This window comes from Schistocerca nitens, chromosome 7 (genome assembly GCF_023898315.1).
Source record: "Schistocerca nitens isolate TAMUIC-IGC-003100 chromosome 7, iqSchNite1.1, whole genome shotgun sequence".
Lineage (NCBI taxonomy): Eukaryota > Metazoa > Arthropoda > Insecta > Orthoptera > Acrididae > Schistocerca > Schistocerca nitens.
This window is the reverse complement of record NC_064620.1, coordinates 626,293,016-626,315,861: the sequence shown is the minus strand read 5'-3', so window position 1 is coordinate 626,315,861 and position 22,846 is coordinate 626,293,016. Positions and strand designations below refer to the sequence as shown.

The window sequence follows — 22,846 nt, the reverse complement described above, 5'->3', positions numbered from 1 at the left end:
AATATTGTTACTTATATCAGGGTTGTTGAGGGGTGGGTGGTGTTTCATATTTGTCGGAAGGTTTTGTAATAGTCTCTGGAAGGCTTCGATGAAATACAATAATTGATAAAATACTTCATTCTGATATTTTTTCTTGATCCATCTGATAATTTGGATGATACTTTTGGAGTTTATAGAATAAATGCTCTTCTCATTTGTGGATTTGTAATTTTAAACATGTCTGGTGCCTTTCTTCATGAAATATGTTACACTTTGAAGTTGACCAGCCATGCCTTTTATATAGGTTTAAGGATTCTATGTTTTCACCTTGTTGGTCAATAATTGGTATTGGTTGTTCTGAATTGTCTGTTAATTTTGTGGTTCATGTGGTTTATTGATATTTGTAATTTCTGACTAATTGTCATGGTTTGTAAATCCTCTTTTCTTTGTCAGGTTTTGATTTCTTCATTTTCAGAGATGTGAATTAATTTAAATTTGATTTTGACATTATAGTGGTATGAACCCATATGCACTGCACTTAGTATGTAAACAATGTAGATGTCTCTGTAAAAGGAGTTGTCCAAGGTGGTCATGATCCAGTTGCCTTTCCACTTTTGTCCAGTCAGGATATTTTCAAGTTTTATGTTTTTTTAGCCCACTTTTGTAGTAGGTGGATTTGGAGATGAGGGTATACTGACTGCAGAGTTCAACCAGTCTGTGACCTTTCATATTTTTATGTTTCTGTGGAGCCCATTTACTGATTACATCATCATTTATTTTTATCTTCCTAGTTAGGAAGTTCCTCCTTTATTAAAAAGTGAATGTGCAACTTTTATGATCAGTTATTAAGCATGAATAAAAGTGATTTTACTCCTTTTAGGTTCAATAACTACACTACACTTAAACAAAAACAAAACCTGAAACTTTCTGGCAGATTAAAACCGTATGCCTGACTGGAATTTGAGCCTGGAACAGAGTCGTTCATGGGTAATGCTTTTACTGCCAGAGCAGTCCTGGTGTGGCTCATGATCCTCCCACACAACCTCACTTCTGTGAAGTTTGGCATGTAGGAGAGAGGTGTTGACAAGAGTTGACACTCTTCTAAAACAAAAGCAGGTGGATAAACAAAAAAGTCACATAAAATGAAATGAGGGGAGAGAACCTGTGACGCTATGTTAGCAATATGATAAACCTGGCGGCATGGTTTTGTGGTCATGGTGACCAATGCGATGGCAGTTTTAGCATCAGCCATTTTGGATGCAACACATAATTTTTGAATGGAAAGAAAGTTGTGTGAGATAGAAGATAGAAGATCACCCAAGAATAACAATAGTGCCTTTAATTTGAGGATAGGTTTATTCAATTTTTGTCCATCTCCATAACTGAATGATCAGTATAGACAGCTGCCTCGTAGATGTCCCAAGTTCGATCTCTGGTACTGATGAGGATTTTTCCCAATGGGAGTACTGATATGGGACGTATTCAGCTCATGATGCCAATCAAGGGGCTACTTGACTGAGTAGTAGTGGCTCCGCAGTCTGTAAAGTCTGCAAAATAGCCGGGAGAGCAGTGGCTGACCACGCACGTCTCCAGCCAATAGACATCCTCAGGTCTGTGCAGCCTGGACAATGAGTGTCACATTTTGTACAGAATGAGGCAAGTGCTGGTGACTAAGTGTAAAGGCTATGAGATGTGCTCAACATGTTTCTCCTGCACATCATAAGGTGATGATTACCTGCTTCACGTGTTCCTCACCAACACTTTCAGCAAATGGCTGAGAAATCCTTTTGTTCTTTCCTCAATAACTTTCCTTCTGTGTTCTTTTAGGAAAGATAAAATTGTTAACTAGATTGTTAATTAATTTAGTCAATGCCAAAGTATTTTGAAACTTATATTTATTTAAGCAAAGCTATTAAAAATCATGAGCACGCCTTCCTTTGCATCTGCTCAGTTCAGTATCCACCAGAAGAAGACAAATTACATATATCTCTTCCTTTTTATTACATTTCTTGGTCTGAAGAAAATTTATTATATTCGAACTGAGAATATGTTCGAGGATTCTGCAGCAACCTAATGTTAGGGATATTGGTCTGTAATTTTGTGGGGCCATTGTTTTGCCCTTCTTCTGCACAAGACTCACTTGCACTTTTTTCCAATCACTTCGGACTTTGTACTGGGCTAGAGATTGACAATAAATATGAGCTAAGTAAGGGGCCAATGTCTTTAAGGGATGTCATTTCACTGTCTGAGTGAGATTCTAACACATGCTTAACTACTCTTTCTTGCAAAAACACTCTGTTAGCATTCTTAACTGATACGCCATCATGATCGCTAATGCCTGTTCTATACTGCAGCTGTCGATAAGGTCTAGCCTATTTGTAGCTGCAAATTCTAAGATATTTCCATTGCATGTGGGCTGTTGATTTATCTGCTCAAAACAGTATTTAGAAAACATGTTCAGAAGTACTTTGCAGGACTGTCTGTCTGTATCCCCTGCAATGAATTCATAGACATCCCTATCCATACTTGGTAGATTAAAGTTGCCTCCAACTAGTAAAATGCATGATCTGGGTATTTCTTATACACTACTGACCATAGACAATCTTTGAATGAGTCTAGAACTGTCACAGCCAGTAAAAACATCAAAAAAATAGCTTGATTTCACCTAGACCTGTTACATGCGACCAGATAATTTCACTGTCAGTCTCGACTTCGACCTCAATAGAGAGAATAGTTTTGTCAGCGGCAATGAACACTCCCCCTCCTATAGCCTCTAATCTCTATTTCCGATATACATTCCTCTGTGACTCGCTAAATATCTCTAGACCTTTTTGGTGAATTTCTTGGTTTGGGTCTTATACATTATATTTGGGGAGGTACTTTCAAATATCAGTGCCACTTCATTGTGGAAAAGTTTGTGCTTGGAATTGGCTCAGTCTAAATTAATTCTGTGTCTTAGAGATGTGATTTAAGAGTCTGGATCGTTTCATCATTAATTATCCTAGCAGCTTTCCAGTGGGGCCACTTTCACTCTGATAGATACTTGCACTGTTGATAGCAAATCTTTGTCCATTATGGTCAGAGAGACCACTCAGGACTTGTCTTCGCCTATTTTAGTGTTGCTGCTAAATATATTATCAATTAGTGTGCTTGTGTGGAAGTTATGCAAGTAGGGAAACTAACCACAGAAGCAAGATTATATGTGGAAATCAAATTTTCTAGGTCTGGAATTGAGAAAATTTATATTGATGTTACCAAGCACTGCCACATCTTTTCTGTGTTTCAATACATATAGGGTGCACATAAAGTCCGGGAACACTTTCAATTATTTATTGCACAAGAACTAAAGATTGACAGATGTCATACATATTGCATTTTGAATAGAAACTCTGAAAGTTTTTTTTTACAAACATTTGATATGCGGAAAACATGATTGACCCAGCAGATGTCAATACGGTAAGCGAATTCACTCCATACCAGTCCCAGAACAGCATCGTCGACTGTGGCAGTCACTTCCCGTATTCTCTCCCGGAGCTCTGCTACATCACATGGTAGAAGTGGTACATACAGCAGATCTTTAATGTGTCCCCACAAAAAAAAGTCACACAGAGTGAGATCTGGTGATTGGGCAGGCCATTTCATGAAACAGCTGTCCCCTTCTGTAGCACAGGCGATCCATCAATGCAGCATCTCCGTGTTCAGGTACCCACAAACTTCATGATGAAAATGGGATGGAACCCCATCCTGCTGAAAGATGAACGGAGAGTTTTATTGCATTTGAGGCATCAGCCATTGGTGCAACATGTCCAAGTAGGAATATCCAGTAACAGCACTCTCGGCGAAGAAGAATGTCCCGTACAGTTTTCGATGTGATGAGGCACAAAAAACATTCACCCTTGGGGAAGCATGCTCAGATTCAATGCATTCGTGTGGATATTTTGTACCCCACATTTGACAATTATGCCTGTTCTCTCTCCCATTAGTGTGAAAAGTTACTTTGTCGCTAAAAATTAGGCTATCAACAATGCTGTACCCATACTCACTCAGTTCTTGCAACTGCGAACAAAACTCAAAATGCTTGTCTTTGTAGTCATCATTGAGCTTCTGCACTAGCTTCAATTTGAATGGTTTCATAGACAGCTTCTGTCATAGGGCTTTCCACACTGTCATTGGAGCCATTTTGAGTTCATGGGATGCGTGATGCACTGATTTCTTTGGATTCCTTATGAATGTCTCTCATATGCACTCCACATTCACTTCACTCACACTGGGATGTCCGCTTCTCTTTGCCGGGCACAAGCAACCCGTCGTAACGAATTTGTTGTGCCAGTAGTAAATGGCCTTCCTTGTCGGTGGCTTCTTACCGTACTTGGTTCTAAAATTCCATTGAACAGCCATAGCACACTTGTTTTTGTCAACCTCCAACACACATAAAGCTTGCTCCACACCTGAACTCACCATGTTTGCAACCAGCCCTGACTATCGACAAATTACCAAACTACACTTTGGCAGTATACATGAAAAAAAACTTTCAGGTTTCTCTTCAAAATGACATATGTATGATATCTGTACAATGTTTGGTTCTTGTGCAATTTTAGGAGTGCATCTACCTCAAAAAGAGATTAGAATTCCCTGAAGGAACTCTGTATAGTGTTGCTTCTGGGGTATGAGAATTATTTTGAAAAAAATTCTATGGCACTTTTTTCCAAATGTTGTCCTAAACAACAACTTTCCCCATTAGTTGTTCTGCAAGTAACAGTATATTTAACGTATATGGCAACACCACCCTTATCTTTGTATTTGCTGCATAATTATGGTGCTAAGTAATAATTACTCAAGTGTCAAACATCCTTGGTTAGCAATATACACATATACAGTGGGTGGTTGTATTGTGTACACAAGGTATAAAAGGGATTGGCAGAGCTGTCATTTGTACTCTGGTGAGTCACGTGAAAAGGTTTTCGATGTGATTTGGCTGCACTATGGGAATTAACAGACTTTGAATGCAAAATAGTAGTTGGAGCTCAACACATGGGGTGTTCCATTTCAGAAATTGTCACGGAAATCAATATTCTGTGCTCCACAGTGTCAAGAGCGTGCCGAGAATACCAAATTTCAGGCATTACCTCACACCACAGCCGTCACTTAACAACCGAGAGCAGCAGCACGTGTGTTGAGATGTCAGCGCTAACAGACAAGTGTCGCTGCATGAGATAACCACAGGAATCAGTGTGGGACACGTGACAAATGTATCCGTTGGGACAGTGTAGTGAAATTTCGTGTTAATGGGCTACGGCAGCATACAGCCGACACGAGTGCCTCTGGCAACATCACAACAACATTGTCTGCAGTACCTGTCCTGGGCTTGTGAGCATATCAGTTGGACCCTAGATGACTGGAAAGCTGTGGCCTGGTCCTATGAATCCCAATTTCAGTTGCCTAATGGCAAGGTTTGAGTGTATCACAGTTTTCATGAAGCCATGGACCAAAGTTGTCAACAAAGTACTGTGTAAGCTGCTGGTGGCTCTGTAATGGTGTGGGCTGTGTTTATGTGGATGGACTGGGCACTGTTTGTTCAGCTTCTTGGAGACCATTTGGAACCATTCATGGATTCGTGTCACTAACAACGATGGAATTTTTATGGATGACAATGTGCCATGTTGTTGGGGCACAATTGTTCATGATGGGTTTGAAGAACGTTCTGGACAATTCGAGCAAATGGTTTGCCACCCAGATTGCCCAACATGAATTCCATTTATGAGACGTAATTGAGGGGTCAATCCGTGCACAAAATCCTGCACCAGCAACACTTTTACAGTTATTGATGGCTATAAAGGCAGCTTGCCTGAATAAATGTACAGGGGGCTTCCTGTGACTTGTTGAGTCCATGCCACATTGAGTTGCTGCACTGCACCAGGCAAATGGAGGTCCGTCACATGGAGGTATCCCATGACTGTTGTTGCCTCAGTGTATTTATCACAACAGGAAAAGTTAACGTAATATTGGTAAACTGCAGGAGTATCCAGGGCAAGGTTCCTGAATTAGTATCTCTTATTGAAGGAAATAGTGCGCATATAGTATTAGGAACGGAAAGTTGGTTAAAACCGGAAGTGAACAGTAACGAAATCCTAGACACAGAATGGAATATATACCACAAGGATAGGATAAACGCCAATGGTGGAGGAGTATTTATAGCAGTAAAGAATTCAATAATATCCAGTGAAGTTATTAGCGAATGCGAATGTGAAATAATCTGGGTTAAGTTAAGTATCAAAGGTGGGTCAGATATGATAGTCGGATGCTTCTATAGGCCACCTGCATCAGCAACCGTAGTAGTTGAGCGCCTCAGAGAGAACCTGCAGAACGTCGTGAAGAAGTTTCGTGATCATACTATTGTAATAGGGGGAGACTTCAATCTACCAGGTATAGAATGGGATAGTCACACAATCAGAACTGGAGCCAGGGACAGAGACTCTTGTGACATTATCCTGACTGCCTTGTCCGAGAATTACTTCGAGCAGATAGTTAGAGAACCAACTCGTGAAGCTAACGTTTTAGACCTCATAGCAACAAATAGACCGGAACTTTTCGACTCCGTGAATGTAGAAGAGGGTATCAGTGATCATAAGTCAGTGGTTGCATCAATGACTACAAGTGTAATAAGAAATGCCAAGAAAGGAAGGAAAATCTATTTGCTTAACAAGAGTGATAGGGCACAAATCGCAGAATATCTGAGTGACCACCATCAAACGTTCATTTCTGAGGAAGAGGATGTGGAACAAAAATGGAAAAAATTCAGAAACATCGTCCAGTACGCCTTAGATAAGTTCGTACCGACTAAGGTCCAAAGCGAGGGGAAAGATCCACCGTGGTATAACAATCATGTACGAAAGGTACTACGGAAACAAAGAAAGCTTCACCATAGGTTTAAGAGTAGTCGAATCATAGCTGATAAGGAAAAGCTGAACGAAGCGAAAAAGAGCGTAAAGAGAGCAATGAGAGAAGCATTCAACGAATTCGAACATAAAACATTGGCAAACAATCTAAACAAGAACCCTAAAAAGTTTTGGTCATATGTAAAATCGGTAAGCGGATCTAAATCCCCTATTCAGTCACTCGTTGACCACGATGGCACCGAAACAGAGGACGACCGAAGAAAGGCAGAAATACTGAATTCAGTGTTCCGAAACTGTTTCACTGCGGAAAATCGTAACACGGTCCCTGACTTCAGCCGTCGCACGGACGCCAAAATGGAAAATATTGAAATAAACGATATCGGAATTGAAAAACAACTGCTATCACTTAGTAGCGGAAAAGCATCCGGACCAGACGAGATACCCTTAAGGTTCTACAGTGATTATGCTAAAGAACTTGCCCCCTTTCTATCAGCAATTTATCGTAGATCTCTGGAAGAACGTAAAGTACCTAGCGACTGGAAGAAAGCACAGGTCGTTCCCATTTTCAAGAAGGGTCATAAATCAGATGCGAATAATTATAGGCCTATTTCACTTACGTCAATCTGTTGTAGAATAATGGAACATGTTTTGTGTTCTCGTATTATGACGTTCTTAGATAATACAAATCTCCTTCATCATAACCAACATGGATTCCGCAAACAGAGATCATGTGAAACCCAGCTCGCCCTATTTGCCCAAGAAATTCACAGTGCCGTAGACACTGGCGAGCAGATTGATGCCGTATTCCTGGACTTCAGGAAGGCATTTGATACGGTTCCGCACTTACGTTTAGTGAAAAAAATACGTGCTTACGGAATATCGGACCAGGTTTGTGATTGGATTCAGGATTTCCTAGAAGAAAGAACACAACATGTCATTCTTAACGGTTCAAAATCTGCAGATGTAGAGGTAATTTCGGGAGTACCGCAAGGAAGCGTGATAGGACCTTTATTGTTTACAATATACATAAATGACTTAGTTGACAACATCGGTAGCTCCGTGAGGCTATTTGCAGATGACACGGTTGTCTACAAGAAAGTAGCAACATCAGAAGACTCGTACGTACTCCAGGAAGACCTGCAGAGGATTAATGAATGGTGCGACAGCTGGCAGCTTTCCCTAAATGTAGATAAATGTAATATAATGCGCATACATAGGGGCAGAAATCCATTCCAGTACGATTATGCCATAGGTGGTAAATCATTGGAAGCGGTAACGACCGTAAAATACTTAGGAGTTACTATCCGGAGCGATCTGAAGTGGAATGATCACATAAAACAAATAGTGGGAAAAGCAGGCGCCAGGTTGAGATTCATAGGAAGAATTCTAAGAAAATGTGACTCATCGACGAAAGAAGTAGCTTACAAAACGCTTGTTCGTCCGATTCTTGAGTATTGCTCATCAGTATGGGACCCTTACCAGGTTGGATTAATAGAAGAGATAGACATGATCCAGCGAAAAGCAGCGCGATTCGTCATGGGGACATTTAGTCAGCGCGAGAGCGTTACGGAGATGCTGAACAAGCTCCAGTGGCAGACACTTCAAGAAAGGCGTTACGCAATACGGAGAGGTTTATTATCGAAATTACGAGAGAGCACATTCCGGGAAGAGATGGGCAACATATTACTACCGCCCACATATATCTCGCGTAATGATCACAACGAAAAGATCCGAGAAATTAGAGCAAATACGGAGACTTACAAGCAGTCGTTCTTCCCACGCACAATTCGTGAATGGAACAGGGAAGGGGGGATCAGATAGTGGTACAATAAGTACCCTCCGCCACACACCGTAAGGTGGCTCGCGGAGTATAGATGTAGATGTAGATGTAGATGTAGATTTTTCTCCACCAAAATTAATATGATGCTCACTAAATCACAGATCATGGGCATAGTTTATACCTTGTAGTTAATGAATATTGATTACAAGTTCATTGGTATTACTGCAGAGGCTTCTAATGTTTTGGTTATAAATTGTCAGCTTTTGTTTTGTAGAAGAAGTTACACAGTGCACTATAAAAAAGAAGTTTCAGTTGAAGGTCTGGGCAAGGTATTTTCTCCAAGTTCACCTGTTTCCACACACTGAAATATTGGGAAGAAGCCGTTTGATCTTGTTTTTCTCAAGCCAGTTGTCCATTGTAGTCTGTGTATTGCCATTCCTGCAATTTTGTTGTGTTGTGGTGCACTCTTTGTTCAGATATGACTGTCCTGAGTTCACATTGTTCCTTGCATTTGTAGTGATGTCACAAATTGTAGTTGCTAGATGATTTTTCCCATACCATTTGAGGTGAAGGCCATTAGTGGTGTAAAGTTCTCTATCAGATTTGTTTACTTTTAGCCTATGAACATGTGCAGAACTGTTGCAGATTTCTGCATAATGTCTATTTGTAGCTATTACTGCCTTGTTTACCCATGAAGATCATACCGAGTCATGCCTTTGTAGAATATCAAGTACAGTTCCATTAGAATGCATCAGGTGGTTTAAAGCTGTTCTTAAGACATCAGCAGCATGCAAACCTTTGTTGTGTGGAACGTCATATGAACCACCATAGATCATACTGGAGTCTTCCTTTGTTATCTTTCAAGAAATATTGTTTACTGTTGATAGTACTTTGTCTGTGTGAGCACATGGTTTGATATAACCTATTGTTTTTATTTTCGAGTGACAATTTGAGCTGGAGTGGACACGCAGTTTGCATAATTTTTGTGTTCTTTTCCTCCTGGCATTTAATTTGTCATTTTTTGATAAAATTCTTTGATGCAACATACAAAAATCTTTTACTGCATACAATATAGTACAGATGCTGTGATTTGTGTAGCAAGCAGCATGCATTGGACTACCGGAAGTAGTGACATTATCTTCAGCCAGTATATATGCTTCTCATTTGTTACATCTGATTTTGGCCTGCTTGGTGGTCTATAGTTTATTACATTCACTTTCAATGTTTCTGAGCCTTTGAGATAGCACTTTGTTTTCCTCCATTGATCTGTGCACAATTTCTAGCAGTGAGTTAATAGTTTCAATGAGTTTAGATTTGTCAGGGTGCAAGTCATACGTAACACAATTACATTTGGATTTGTATGGTTTTTCACTGTAGTTTTTTTGTGTAGCACAATACTTGGAACTTTGTGGAGCATTGCTGTTATATTTCTTTTTTTTCCTTTAATGCCTGATAACTTACAAGAATTCATCAAAACTGGAGGTACAACTTCACCTAACTCTTTACTTCTGCCGTGTTGAACTATATGTATCTTCAGGAGGAAAAATATTTAATAATAGAAGACACTATCCTGATTTTCAGAACTAATAGTTCTTTTGTTGTGGAGGAGAGGTAAATAGGTTGGGAAACATTAAAAAGGAAGGGTGGACCACTGAAGACACCGCCTGTAGTGATGGCAGGGCTACACTATCTTAATGCTACCTGCTTCAACTTACACATCTCTCCACCCAGAGGAAGGATCTATTAGTTCCCGATGCTCCAATGGTGTCATGTACTTTTACTCTTAAATGTGTCATTGGCAGTGCTAAATATTTTGCCTCCTGAATTTTTGGCCACAACTTCTGTTCTGTAATTTAGTAACTTTGAGTGTTAAACCACTTTAATATTCAATTCCTTTACTGCACAGTCTTTCTCTCACATACCAGGATATAAGCTCACCTTTTCCTTGTGAATCACAACTTCACTCGTTGTCCTTCCCATTCCCTTTTTCCCTACCATTTGTTTCTCCTCAAGAACAATTTCTGTGAGTGTTGCAAATGCTACAGTTGCAGCAGATCTTTCTTCACTTATGAATGTGTCAGTCCAGCAACACTATTATTTGTTTCAGCAAGTTGTGTATTGATATATTTCTTCACTTCAAATAATCATAGCTAGTGTTAATGTTGCCTTCTATTTCAAGAGTTAACTGTGTTTGTTTATTTATTGCAGACTGTGTATGTTTGTGATTGACCTCAAATGGATGTATACACAATAAATGTTATTGAGTGTCTGACTGTTACCATCATTTGAAAATTCCTGCATTTGAATTGATTAACACAGGGAACTTAAAGATAACTACTGAATTTTGTTTCTGCCCCTTCTTTTCCTCTCAGATGATAACACCAAAGACACAAAAATAACATCTGCAAGTGAGACTATACTACATGGGCTGAAAAAATACACAAATTATAGCATGCAAGTTCTTGCCTATACTTCTGGAGGAGACGGTGTCCGCAGCCCCCCAATTCATTGTCAAACTGAGCAGGATGGTAAGTATCAAAGTTTTTTGTGTCAATATGTTTAGTAAAAGTATTACCTGGGAATTGGTGCTTGTCTTAGTAGCAAATTATCATTTTTTAGTTATGTGGATGTCATTATTCCAAGGAGCAACCAAATCAATAATCACCAAGCAAGGTGGCGCAGTGGTTAGTACATTGGACTCGCATTCGGGAGGACGACAGTTCGATCCCGTGTCCGGCCATCCTGATTTAGGTTTTCCGAAATTTCCCTAAATCGCTCCAGGCAATTACTGGGATGGTTCCTTTGAAAGGGCACAGCTGACTTCCTTCCCCATCCTTCCCTAATCCAATGAGACCGAAACCTCACAGTTTGGTCTCCTCCCCCAAATCAACCCAACCCAACCCCTCCTGCCACCAAACAACAAACCAATACTCCATGATATCAGGTCAAGGTAGTATGTAGCAGTGTAGTTTCAGACTCAGAGTACATATTATACCACTTACAATGTACTATTGAATAACATGTAGTTAAAATCCTGTCTTTGTGTTGCTACTTCTCTATATTGTTAAGATAAACTAGATCTGATGTCATGTAGATTTAGTAATCTTATAGTTTTTACATATGTTGTTAAAGTGGTGTTACTGAAGACTACAATTTTTTGAAAAATATCTCAGCAAAATGGAAGTGGAGAACAATCCAGCGTTTTTTATTTTGGATCTGTGTTGTGTCATTGACAACTTACACTTTTCATTTTGGTTTCATCACATTTAAAATGTATTCCACTGACTGACCTTTACTCTCTCTTCAAATCACTTTGTTTTATTAGCTGCTTGTCATTGTTGTTGTAAGTGACTGAATGGTACAGATCCTTTTGGAAGGTACACCTAAGTGTTAATGTCAGATGTAAAAGATATCTGAATAAGTCTTACATTATGTAATACCACGTCACCTTGATGATTCATTATTGGCTTGACACTATCCAAATTTGACTACCGTATTTACTTGAATCTAAGCCGCACTCGAATTTAAGCCGCACCTGGAAAATGAGACTCGAAATCAAGGAAAAAAAATTTCTCGAATCTAAGCCACACCTGAAATTTGATACTCGAAATTCAAGGGGAGAGTAAAGTTTTAGGCCCCACATCCAAATCGAAACAAAGTTGATCCATTGTAATATGAGACACAATTTAGGTCGAATGAATGACGATACAGCTATAGTAGTTTGGTTCGAGTCGTAAGCTTAGCAGTTACGCTTTACCGGGTAGCCATTGCTATGCGTCAGGCGCTCCATCTGTATTTATACGGGTACCCTTCCTTTTTCACGTGCTTCATCTGGTTTGAATTGATTGCTTATTTTTCTTTGATCTGACAAGTGCCGTTCTCTTTGTTATACGTGTTTACGTCACTCTAAGCTAAATGCATTACCGTACACTGTGTCATGCATTGTTTGTCACATTCTGATAATGAGTGTTTATGGCCTGTCGCTGCTCGTGGCATGGCTTGCTTTTGTGCATGCTACCGCCGAAGAGACTGCTATCTGTTGTTACTTACACTGCTGCTTTCTTTGATAATGATCAACAAGAACCAAATAATAGACTGCGTATGATAGAAGATGTTCTGAACGAGAGTTTAGTGAAAATTTTTCTCCGTTCGAAAATCTTTGCAGACGCCTCTTTAGTACATTACATTCTACACAGAAATTAGAGTCATCTTAGATTTAAAAATCTAGTCAATTGCCGTGCTTCATTTCTGACTGTATCACTATTAGGCATAAGAATAATATGAATATAAACATGACATGATATGTATATTCTTCCGCGTTTGCTGTTGTGTCATTCTAGTTTCGTAGTTTATTAGGCAGACAGGATTTAAATGAGATAGCAGCAAACACAAAAGAATACATGGCAAAATGTTTACATTAGTATTATTCTTATGGTGAAGAGAATAATGCATGTGATTCACAATTCATAAAAGTTCCTATTAGCAACCATCTCTTCTCACAGGTAGGAAAAAATTCAGAATGTAGAGTTGGCCATATTGACAAACATCCCAAACAGTCTTTCCAGCCGGATTTTCGTAGTACATTGCTACATTCGAAGCTGAACAATACGGAATTTGTATTTACTTCGTTGGATAAAGTGTGAAAATGCAGTGGTCGAAACTTGGGGCGGAGAAAAAAAGCTTGTCTTCCACCCCCCCCCCCCTTTTTTTTTTTTACTGACGCAGAGGTTTTGGCGCCAGTATTTATCTTTGTGCGTACAAAGCATGCCTGTGTAGCGCTATATATATTTGATGACAGAAGTTAGTTGTGGTGGCACCTACCAACATTTTTCAGAACTTCCACTTAGTTTGCACTCGATTCTAAGCCGCAGGCGGCTTTTTGGATTATAAAAACCGGAAAAAAAGTGCGGCTTAGATTCGAGTAAATACGGTAAAGTTACCCTAGAATTTGATATTATATCTTATCACTTACAGAAGAAACAGTTCCAGTGATAAAGACAGTAAGGCAGCAGTACTTTTTACACATGGAATAGGGACCGACCATAGTTAGTGAAAGATGAAACTATTATAATAAAACTTGGTAGCTGTATTCTTAAAGACAATTTGGGTGGTATCACCAATCAGCCACCAAGCTCATGACTGTTTTACTGCTTTAAAGTTTAGTGAAAGCAGCCTTTGATTTACCATTGTAATTTTTTAAGTTTTCTATGGCTGACAAGCATATAAACAAAATTGAAATTCTCGCTTATCTTTTGGACAGTGGCCTTCCTTGCAACTAACATTCAGGCAGCATCAGTACAATGCAGTTTCAGTCTCCTGTAATGCCCTCAAACACTTAACACTTCAACTGCCAGGGTATTTTAGGAGTACTCCGGGAACATATGATAGGACTGTACTTGATGTCCACAAACATCAACAGTCCAGTGGTGAGCAGCAGTCTGCAGCTGCTTGCTGATGATGCTGTAGTGTATGGGAAAGTGACACCATTGAGTGAATATAAGTGCATACATGGCCAGAATTTCTATTTGGTGTAATGAATGAAATTTAGCTGTCATTGTACCAAAACATAATTTAATGCATATTAATAGGTAAAGCCATTCTGGAATGTTATAATCAGTATTAATGGATGCTTGAAATAATTCCGTTAATTAAACATTCAGTTGTAATGTTACAAACGATGCAAAATGGCATGAGCACATAAGGACAGCTGTAGGGAAGGTGAATTGTCACCTTCAGTTTGTTGGAAAATGTAAACTAGACCACGTACAGAACACTTGTGTGACCCATGCATGAGTACTGATAGAGTGTTTGGGATTCTCACCAGGTCTGATTAAAAGAAGATATTGAAGCAAGTCAGTGGCATGCTGCTAGAGTTGTTACCAGTTGGTAACATATGAATATTATAGAAATGTCCTGTAAACTCAGATGGGAATCCCTGGGGGGAAAGATAATCTTTGTACGAAATAGTAATGAGAAAGTTTAGGGAACAAACATTTGTGATAGTCTGCATAGCTATTATCCTGCACTCGAAAAGAGTGTTTCCATATTGAGGTGCGCTGTCTACTCTCTGCCCTGTAGAGATGGGCTCATGTCTTATTGACTGTTACATTGTGGTCAGCAAGAGACGGAGTCCTGGCAACACATTTCTGGCTTTTGACTGCAAAGCAGAAATGGCTGCCTGAGAAAACAATTGTTGTCTCTAGAGCTGTGAAGACACTGCTGGGCTGCCACAGAGATGTGTATGAAACTGTGTTACATGACTGGTCGAGGTAGATACACAACGTGGCCATGCCGAGCCCACTGTGACTGTCAGGGGTCTTTTGTCATCTACCATACTGTGGTATGTGACTGAGAAAGTCTTCTCTGTTTCTTGGAAATCCCTTAAATATGATTTCCCCATTTCTGAGTGTTCCTGTTTGTGCTTGTCATCAGTTGACATGGTATATGACAAACACTCAGTTTGTGGTAGTTTATAGATTTGTTTAGTATTCTGTGTGCTTAATTTTGGCTAATGTTCAACACGTGCGTGATGTCTGGCAGGACAACCATCATGAATCATTTGCTCAGGTCTCTCTATGTTCCTGTCAATTTTTGAAGAGTATACCCTATCTGAATGCTCTTTAAATGACCACTTTTTAAGTGATTTATCAGCTAGGATTTTTTTTGTTCACAAAGACAACTATCACCATACTGCAGCTATATTCAGTGAATAATCTCTGCAGCTTTAGTCCCTTGATAGTGAAGAAAACAAATCACTCCCATTGTTTCTCCATTGGTGCGTACCTCAGTTGGGACATTGCTCAGAAATCAAAAAGAATGTAATTATTTGCTGAACCGGAACAATTTATGCACATGAAATATGGTGAGGTTTAAAGCAAACAATTATTGAGTGAGTTCTTCCAACATACAGAAGAGAAAAGAAATTATCTTTTTTAACTGACTTGTCTTTGCACATGGTGAGTGATTACTTTTACATCTTCCATTGTTTGTATTCCTCCCAGAACTGTATGATATTATCTTCATAGTTTTTGTTCTTTTTATTCGATAGAATTTTTTTAATGCTCCTTGAATCTTATGTGATTTTTGTAGACATTAACTTTCTTCGTATGTAGCCACATTTACAAACAAGGAACTATGATATCAACATTTTCATAACGAAAGCTCTTTTCTTAGAAAATATTCTGTATCTTCAGGATTGACAACCTCTCTCTCGTAAACTACTGCCATATTTTGTTCATTTGAGCTTCACAAACTCCAACATAAATGTCGGTACTTTAAAAAACAATGGAAACTGCAGGAAGCATTATCAGCAATGTAGAAAAAGATAAGACTGCTATTTACTGTAAAGAAAACACATTAAGTTGCATTCAGGCACAATTAAGAGGCACTTGCACAAAGCTTTTGGCCACACCCATCATCAACAAAACAGAACTATGTGCCATTCATACACACAAACAAGTACACTGCACATTGGAGCTTTGTGTTAGTGTCTTTTAATCATGCCTGCCGGCAACTTAACATGTCTTCTCTGCAATAAGTAGCAAACTATCTTTCCATACATTGTTGATATCAGTCCTCTTACAGTATGACTTCAATTTCATTAATAGTGTCCAAGCTTTCTTATTTTACGTAACCCTTCCTTTTTAATAAAATCCACACAATGTGCTATAAGTGTGTGTCTGGCAGTGAAGATTTAGTTCTCAAAATGTGTCATATCCAATTATAAAAATAAAATATGACTAGAATCAATCTGATTTATTGTTCTTCTGTTCAATATTTAATATTGGTACCATTAGATCTAACAAGTACCAGTGATGAAGTAAACTACGTTACTGATTAGTATTCTACTTTGCTTGCACTATATTTAACTAGTCATCCTGCCCCAGCAGCAATCTTAATAAATCCTGAGCACCTATAGATAAATATTTTCATGGCCATTTAGTTAATACCTCAAAGATATTTCAGGTACCATTATCCGATTGTAATGTAATTCATATTGAAAGTATGAATCGTTAACAAACTCACATATCTCTCAGATTCTGACACCATTTTTAGGAAGGTCGAATGAATACTTCCAAAATATGGTTTTTATGATACAGGGATTCCTCCATTAAAATTAAAAGGAATACTATCTTGTATGAAGCATAATCTAGGGCTCCAAAAAGTGGGTGTATATATATATATATATATATATATATATATATATATATATATATATATATATATATATATAAAGAAAGATGATGAGACTTACCAAACAAAAGCGCTGGCAGGTCGATAGACACACAAACAAACACAAATATACACACAAAATTCAAGCTTTCGCAACAAACTGTTGCCTCATCAGGAAAGAGGGGAAGGAGAGGGAAAGACGAAAGGATGTGGGTTTTAAGGGAGAGGATAAGGAGTCATTCCAATCCCGGGAGCGGAAAGACTTACCTTAGGGGGAAAAAAGGACAGGTATACACTCGCACACACACACATATCCATCCACACATACAGACACAAGCAGACATATTTGGTCTTTAAATATGTCTGCTTGTGTCTGTATGTGTGGATGGATATGTGTGTGTGTGCGAGTGTATACCTGTCCTTTTTTCCCCCTAAGGTAAGTCTTTCCGCTCCCGGGATTGGAATGACTCCTTATCCTCTCCCTTAAAACCCACATCCTTTCGTCTTTCCCTCTCCTTCCCCTCTTTCCTGATGAGGCAACAGTTTGTTGCGAAAGCTTGAATTTTGTGTGTATATTTGTGTTTGTTTGTGTGTCTATCGACCTGCCAGCGCTTTTGTTTGGTAAGTCTCATCATCTTTCTTTTTAGATATATTTTTCCACGTGGAATGTTTCCCTCTGTTATATTCATATCATAATTTGAACCCAACAATGACGTTTGTTATTGTCACTGTTACATTTCGAAGTCTTTTCTGTCGTCTTATTTCCTCCTTCTGTTTTTGCCAGTAGTTTCCCTTTGTATTCACCTTCTCTTTTTTACCGTACTCCACTATACAATTTTATCCCGCCGATATATACTCAACAATACGTAATAATACGTAACCCACTTCCAAAACATAACCAAAAAAATTTTTTCTTCCGCTACTGCTAAAATCCACCGTTTCGAGTTCACAAACATTTCCTTTCAGCTATTAAACAACCTTTTCGGCTAGTTTTAATAACTTTTGCTTTATTTCGATTTCCGTTTTTCCACATCACCGATCATTTTAGCCGCTGGTCTTTAAATATGTCTGCTTGTGTCTGTATGTGTGGATGGATATGTGTGTGTGTGCGAGTGTATACCTGTCCTTTTTTCCCCCTAAGGTAAGTCTTTCCGCTCCCGGGATTGGAATGACTCCTTATCCTCTCCCTTAAAACCCACATCCTTTCGTCTTTCCCTCTCCTTCCCCTCTTTCCTGATGAGGCAACAGTTTGTTGCGAAAGCTTGAATTTTGTGTGTATATTTGTGTTTGTTTGTGTGTCTATCGACCTGCCAGCGCTTTTGTTTGGTAAGTCTCATCATCTTTCTTTTTAGATATATTTTTCCACGTGGAATGTTTCCCTCTGTTATATTCATATATATATATATATATATATATATATATATATATATATATATAATGCAAATGTTTGATGTTGTGTGTTAAATATATGAACTGTTGAACAAATGTATAAAAACCAAATATTACACAAGATTCGAGCAGCCAGTTTAATTAGTTTTTACTGAACACTGCTTCACGTAGAGCAAGGGTAGTCAGACTTTTTGTTTACAGCTCACTTTTGTATCTCTGTTAGTAGTAAAATTTTTTAAACACCCACTGATTCCACAGTCATGGTGATTTACAAAGTAGGGAAGTTCATAAAATTTATGAAGCAGACTTACACAGCAAGTTAAAGCATATAATAATAATTAGTAACTGAATACTTTATGTCAAAATTTTATGAAAATCTAATGAAAATGTTTTTAAAACGTGCGTTTTCTTGGCGTCAATAAGTGAGCATCAGAGAAAGACCATTTGGGGAATTTATTGACATATCATGCAAAGAAAATGATTGTTCACTTGCAAACCCAAAAGCTTGTCAATCAAAATAAGTGCTGTTGTGGCACTATTCCACGCTGTTGTCAGAAAGCAAAAATCTTGCAAAGAAAAAATGTTATAGTGTGAATGTTTAGATACTATTACTAGAACAAAGAAGGTACAAACATCTGTGGCATCCTAATTTAAAAAACAAACAAAAATGTGACGCTGAAAAATAATAACAGTAACTGAAATGAAGAAGTCTTATGGATATCAGGCATGCACATTAGGTGCAAATGCATACACATTACATGCAGATGTGTTTTTTTATATAATCCTTGAGGCACTGTTACATATTTACAAGTTCCTGTTGTAATGTAATGCCACAGTTAAATCAATTAGTCAACATGTTATTTTGAAATTCATGGTTCTGCTCATTACAAGCTCATGAACAGTCCACCGAGTAAAACTTCTTTGAAAAATTTCCAGTTCCAGAAGCACCAAATGCTGTAAAGGCTTTGGTAATGTCAAGTGAATCAATCCTTGTTAGCTGGAAACCTCCAGAGCAACCAAATGGAATTGTTACTCAGTACACAGTCTATGTTAAGGAAGACAGTGAAGCAGCAAAGGAGGTAACTAGTTTTTAGTCAAATTTATAATCAGTCCATTGAACTGTTTAAGATTGCACGAATTGTTTTACCCCATTCTTATGGTATCTTCCCCAGGAGGAACCCAAAAGTCAGAAGGTACCCCAATATCAAATGAGCTATGAAGCTTCTGGGCTTAAGAAGAAAGAGCGATATGAATTTTGGGTGACAGCATCAACTATAATTGGTGAAGGTCAACCTTCAAAACCTGTCTCTTTGTCACCTAGCCCAAGAGGTAAAACTGTTCTGTGTCCAACTTCGATTAATTTTGTATTTTCTTTTCACTATTTATTATGACAAGAAAAATGTACTCCATTTCTTCAGTCTTTGCCCTTTCTTCACAGTTCCAGCAAAAATTGCATCATTTGATGACAACTTCACAGCAACCTATAAGGAAGACGTGAAATTGCCTTGCCTTGCAGTTGGTATTCCTCCTCCAGAAATTGTTTGGAAAGTGAAAGGACTTGCTTTTCAGCCAGATGACAGAATTCGACAGTTGCCTGAAGGGTCACTCTTCATTACATCTGTAACAAGGCAAGATGCTGGAGAATACACATGTACTGTGGAAAATTCCTTTGGTCAAGACACTGTTACTCACAGATTGGTTGTGCATGGTATGTTTTTATTTTTATGCATGATACTCTTCTATTTATTAGACTGTTTCAGGTAATTTATATTGAATGTATTAAGACTTCGATGCCATCTCCTTCAGGACTTTCTTGCAGTATTCTGTTTTTTAGTACAGTCTTAACTGAGTAAACAAAATTATTTTTTAACTGTACTGTGAAAAAGGGGTTGACCATTGTAATGAAGGCACTATTGATTATCCATGTACTTATTTTGTACCTCTAATGATTAGTAATACAGAAGTTGAATGAATTCGATGTGCATTGTGCTATTGTTAAATCAAAAAACAGTACAAACTCCTTGTAGTATTATTGTGAAAAGTATTACTTCACATCGGGCTTTATTTTGTCTATTTCTGTTGGGGCTATATTTTGTCTAACTCTGCTCAAACAGTAGCATTTCAATTTATTGCATTTAGATTAAAATGGTATGTCCTGTTTATGTGTAGACTAAAATCTTTTACCCATAACAACTCATGTTGGTGAAATGTAAAATTTTAAGGCAACCTATATTGTTTTTATCATAAATGTAACATACAGTTTCAATTTTTGTAGCACCACCTCATAAACCACAAGTCACTTTAACATCTACTACAACAAACTCAATCACAATAAAGTTACGTCCACATCCAACGGATAATGCACCTTTACATGGATATACTATTCATTACAAGCCAGAATTCGGTGAGTGGGAAACAGTACAGGCTGGCAGCCAGACACAGACTTTCACCATTGAGAATCTCTGGTGTGGCTCACGTTACCAGGTGTATGTCACGGCTTATAATGGGTATGTAATTAAAAAAAAAAAAAACTAAATTCTCTTCAGGCACAGTTTGATATTACATGTTTCTAAATATGTAACTACATTTGTCATAACAGAATTGGTACTGGAGATGCCTCAGACATTTTGAATACAAAAACCAAGGGTGCAAAACCTGGTATACCAGAAGCTAGTCGTTTCATTGAAGTTTCATCTGGCAGTATCACTTTACATTTAAGTGCATGGTCTGATGGTGGCTGCCCAATGCTGTACTTTGTTGTTGAACACAAGAAGAAGTAAGTATAGGGGTTTCGTCAAGAAATTTTGCTTTTGGAAGATATATTGTGTCTATTATGTTTCAAAATATGTGTGAGAATCACATTTATTTACATAAAGGATATTTCAATGTCTAGGTCACAGACAGAATGGAATCAGGTGTCTAACAATGTGAAACCAGGTGGCAATTTTGTTGTTTTGGACCTGGACCCAGCTACTTGGTATCATCTTCGTGTCACTGCTCATAATAATGCAGGTTTCGCTGTGGCTGAGTATGAATTTGCTACATTAACTGTGACTGGAGGTAAATATAAATTCTCTAATTCAAATTCCACTCTTAAATTAATCACACCATTTGTACTACTCTATATCTATTGCAGGAAGGTTGGTGTTTATGTGTTATGTTGATGTTATCTACATTATCATAAGTGCTCTTTGCTGTTAATTGCAGGTTTATCTAAAAGTGGTGTATAAACATAGAATGGTACTAAATGAATTTGTATTACTTTTACCATACAGTGTAAAGCAGAGGAATCCTAAATTAGAATTGCTAACATTAAGTTTTCCTTTTTCTCTCACCCCCTTCCTGCCAGCCCCCCCCCCCCCCCCTTATTTTTTTTCTGTCCTTAGACTCACACATACAAGAGAAAGAGTAGATCTTAGTGCAGTTTTCTTATGATTTGTTTCTCTTCTAATATCTTGTCAGTAATTTGTGTCTTTCATCACTTTTATTTATAATATAGCAAGTAAAACAGTATTCAAATGGAGCTTCAGTTGCATGTCAGTAAGAATGTTGGGTAGCATAACTTATCTTATTACAATGTCTTAAGTGGCTACAAAGTCTTTCGCGATGTATTTCTTGAATAAAAATCTCTCGGTGTACATGCCGCGTCAATTCAGGATAAAACTCCAAGCTTTCGACCACTACCAGAGTAATAGCCCACGCATCGAATTACTGGGACTCTGTGATCCAGGAAGCAGTCAAAATTAGACTTAGCGATAATAACTTTAACAGAGACAACGGTTGTGCACTTAGCAACACTTGGAAGAGTGCACTGGATAAAGAAAAATCGCAGAGAAAAACTTCCTGCACTTTACCTCCTGATTCAAGGGATGGCGCTGCAAGCAACGCAGGATAGAAACTACATCTATGGGAGTAAAGGGCACCACTTCACTACGCACCTTATCACTGTTGCTATGACGTATTCCAGCCAATCAGAAGCTGTCCTTTGCATATAAAAGTGGGAACCTCGCTAGTTCACGACAGTCAGTTTTAGCCCTGAAAACGACCCTGGAAGTAGTGGTCGAAAGCTTGGAGTTTTATCCTGAATTGATGCGGCATGTACACCAAGAGATTTTTATTCAATGTCTTAGGTGGTTTAAGATTTAAATTGTGCATTGGTACTTGTGCTTATTGTAAGGTCCAAAATAGCTACTGTTCAAAATTTTCATAGCAAAATTTAATGTGATACTCAATGTAATGAGCACATTGCAATAGATTTGTGTGTTATTTATCTGAGGAGACTTGGAAAACTAGATGTGACAATCTTATAAAAATTCAAGTAACAGACAGAAAAATGGGACTAACAATCAGCAGTAGTTTTAATATCTGCCCAAATTAATTTTTATGTACTTACCAAAATAGGTCTGTTTCAGGATCTCAGAATCTTAACACATAACAATATCTTATTGTTCAGCAGAATTTATGTCGCGATGCTACACGGTTCAGGACATAACATTATTTCAATTGTGTGTCATGAGTAACATTTCCTCTATATATTGGTATTCTGTGTTGATAAAACAGGCATGAAATTCTGCCTTGATTGTAACATTAATTTGATTTGTTAAGCGTTATATTTTAGAAACATAAGAAT

The 22,846-nt window shown here is 38.2% G+C and overlaps 1 protein-coding gene across 1 annotated transcript in view; it reads left to right on the top strand.

Moving 5' to 3' along the window:
• The window catches only part of LOC126195428 (Down syndrome cell adhesion molecule-like protein Dscam2), an 879,015-nt gene that overhangs the window by 745,117 nt on the left and 111,052 nt on the right, over positions 1 to 22,846 (top strand). The window contains exons 23-29 of the mRNA XM_049934039.1: positions 11,028 to 11,183; positions 19,153 to 19,295; positions 19,389 to 19,545; positions 19,655 to 19,924; positions 20,492 to 20,723; positions 20,816 to 20,992; positions 21,110 to 21,276. Coding sequence (XP_049789996.1) covers positions 11,028 to 11,183; positions 19,153 to 19,295; positions 19,389 to 19,545; positions 19,655 to 19,924; positions 20,492 to 20,723; positions 20,816 to 20,992; positions 21,110 to 21,276 — 1,302 coding nt within the window. The remainder of the gene's footprint in view (positions 1 to 11,027; positions 11,184 to 19,152; positions 19,296 to 19,388; positions 19,546 to 19,654; positions 19,925 to 20,491; positions 20,724 to 20,815; positions 20,993 to 21,109; positions 21,277 to 22,846) is intronic.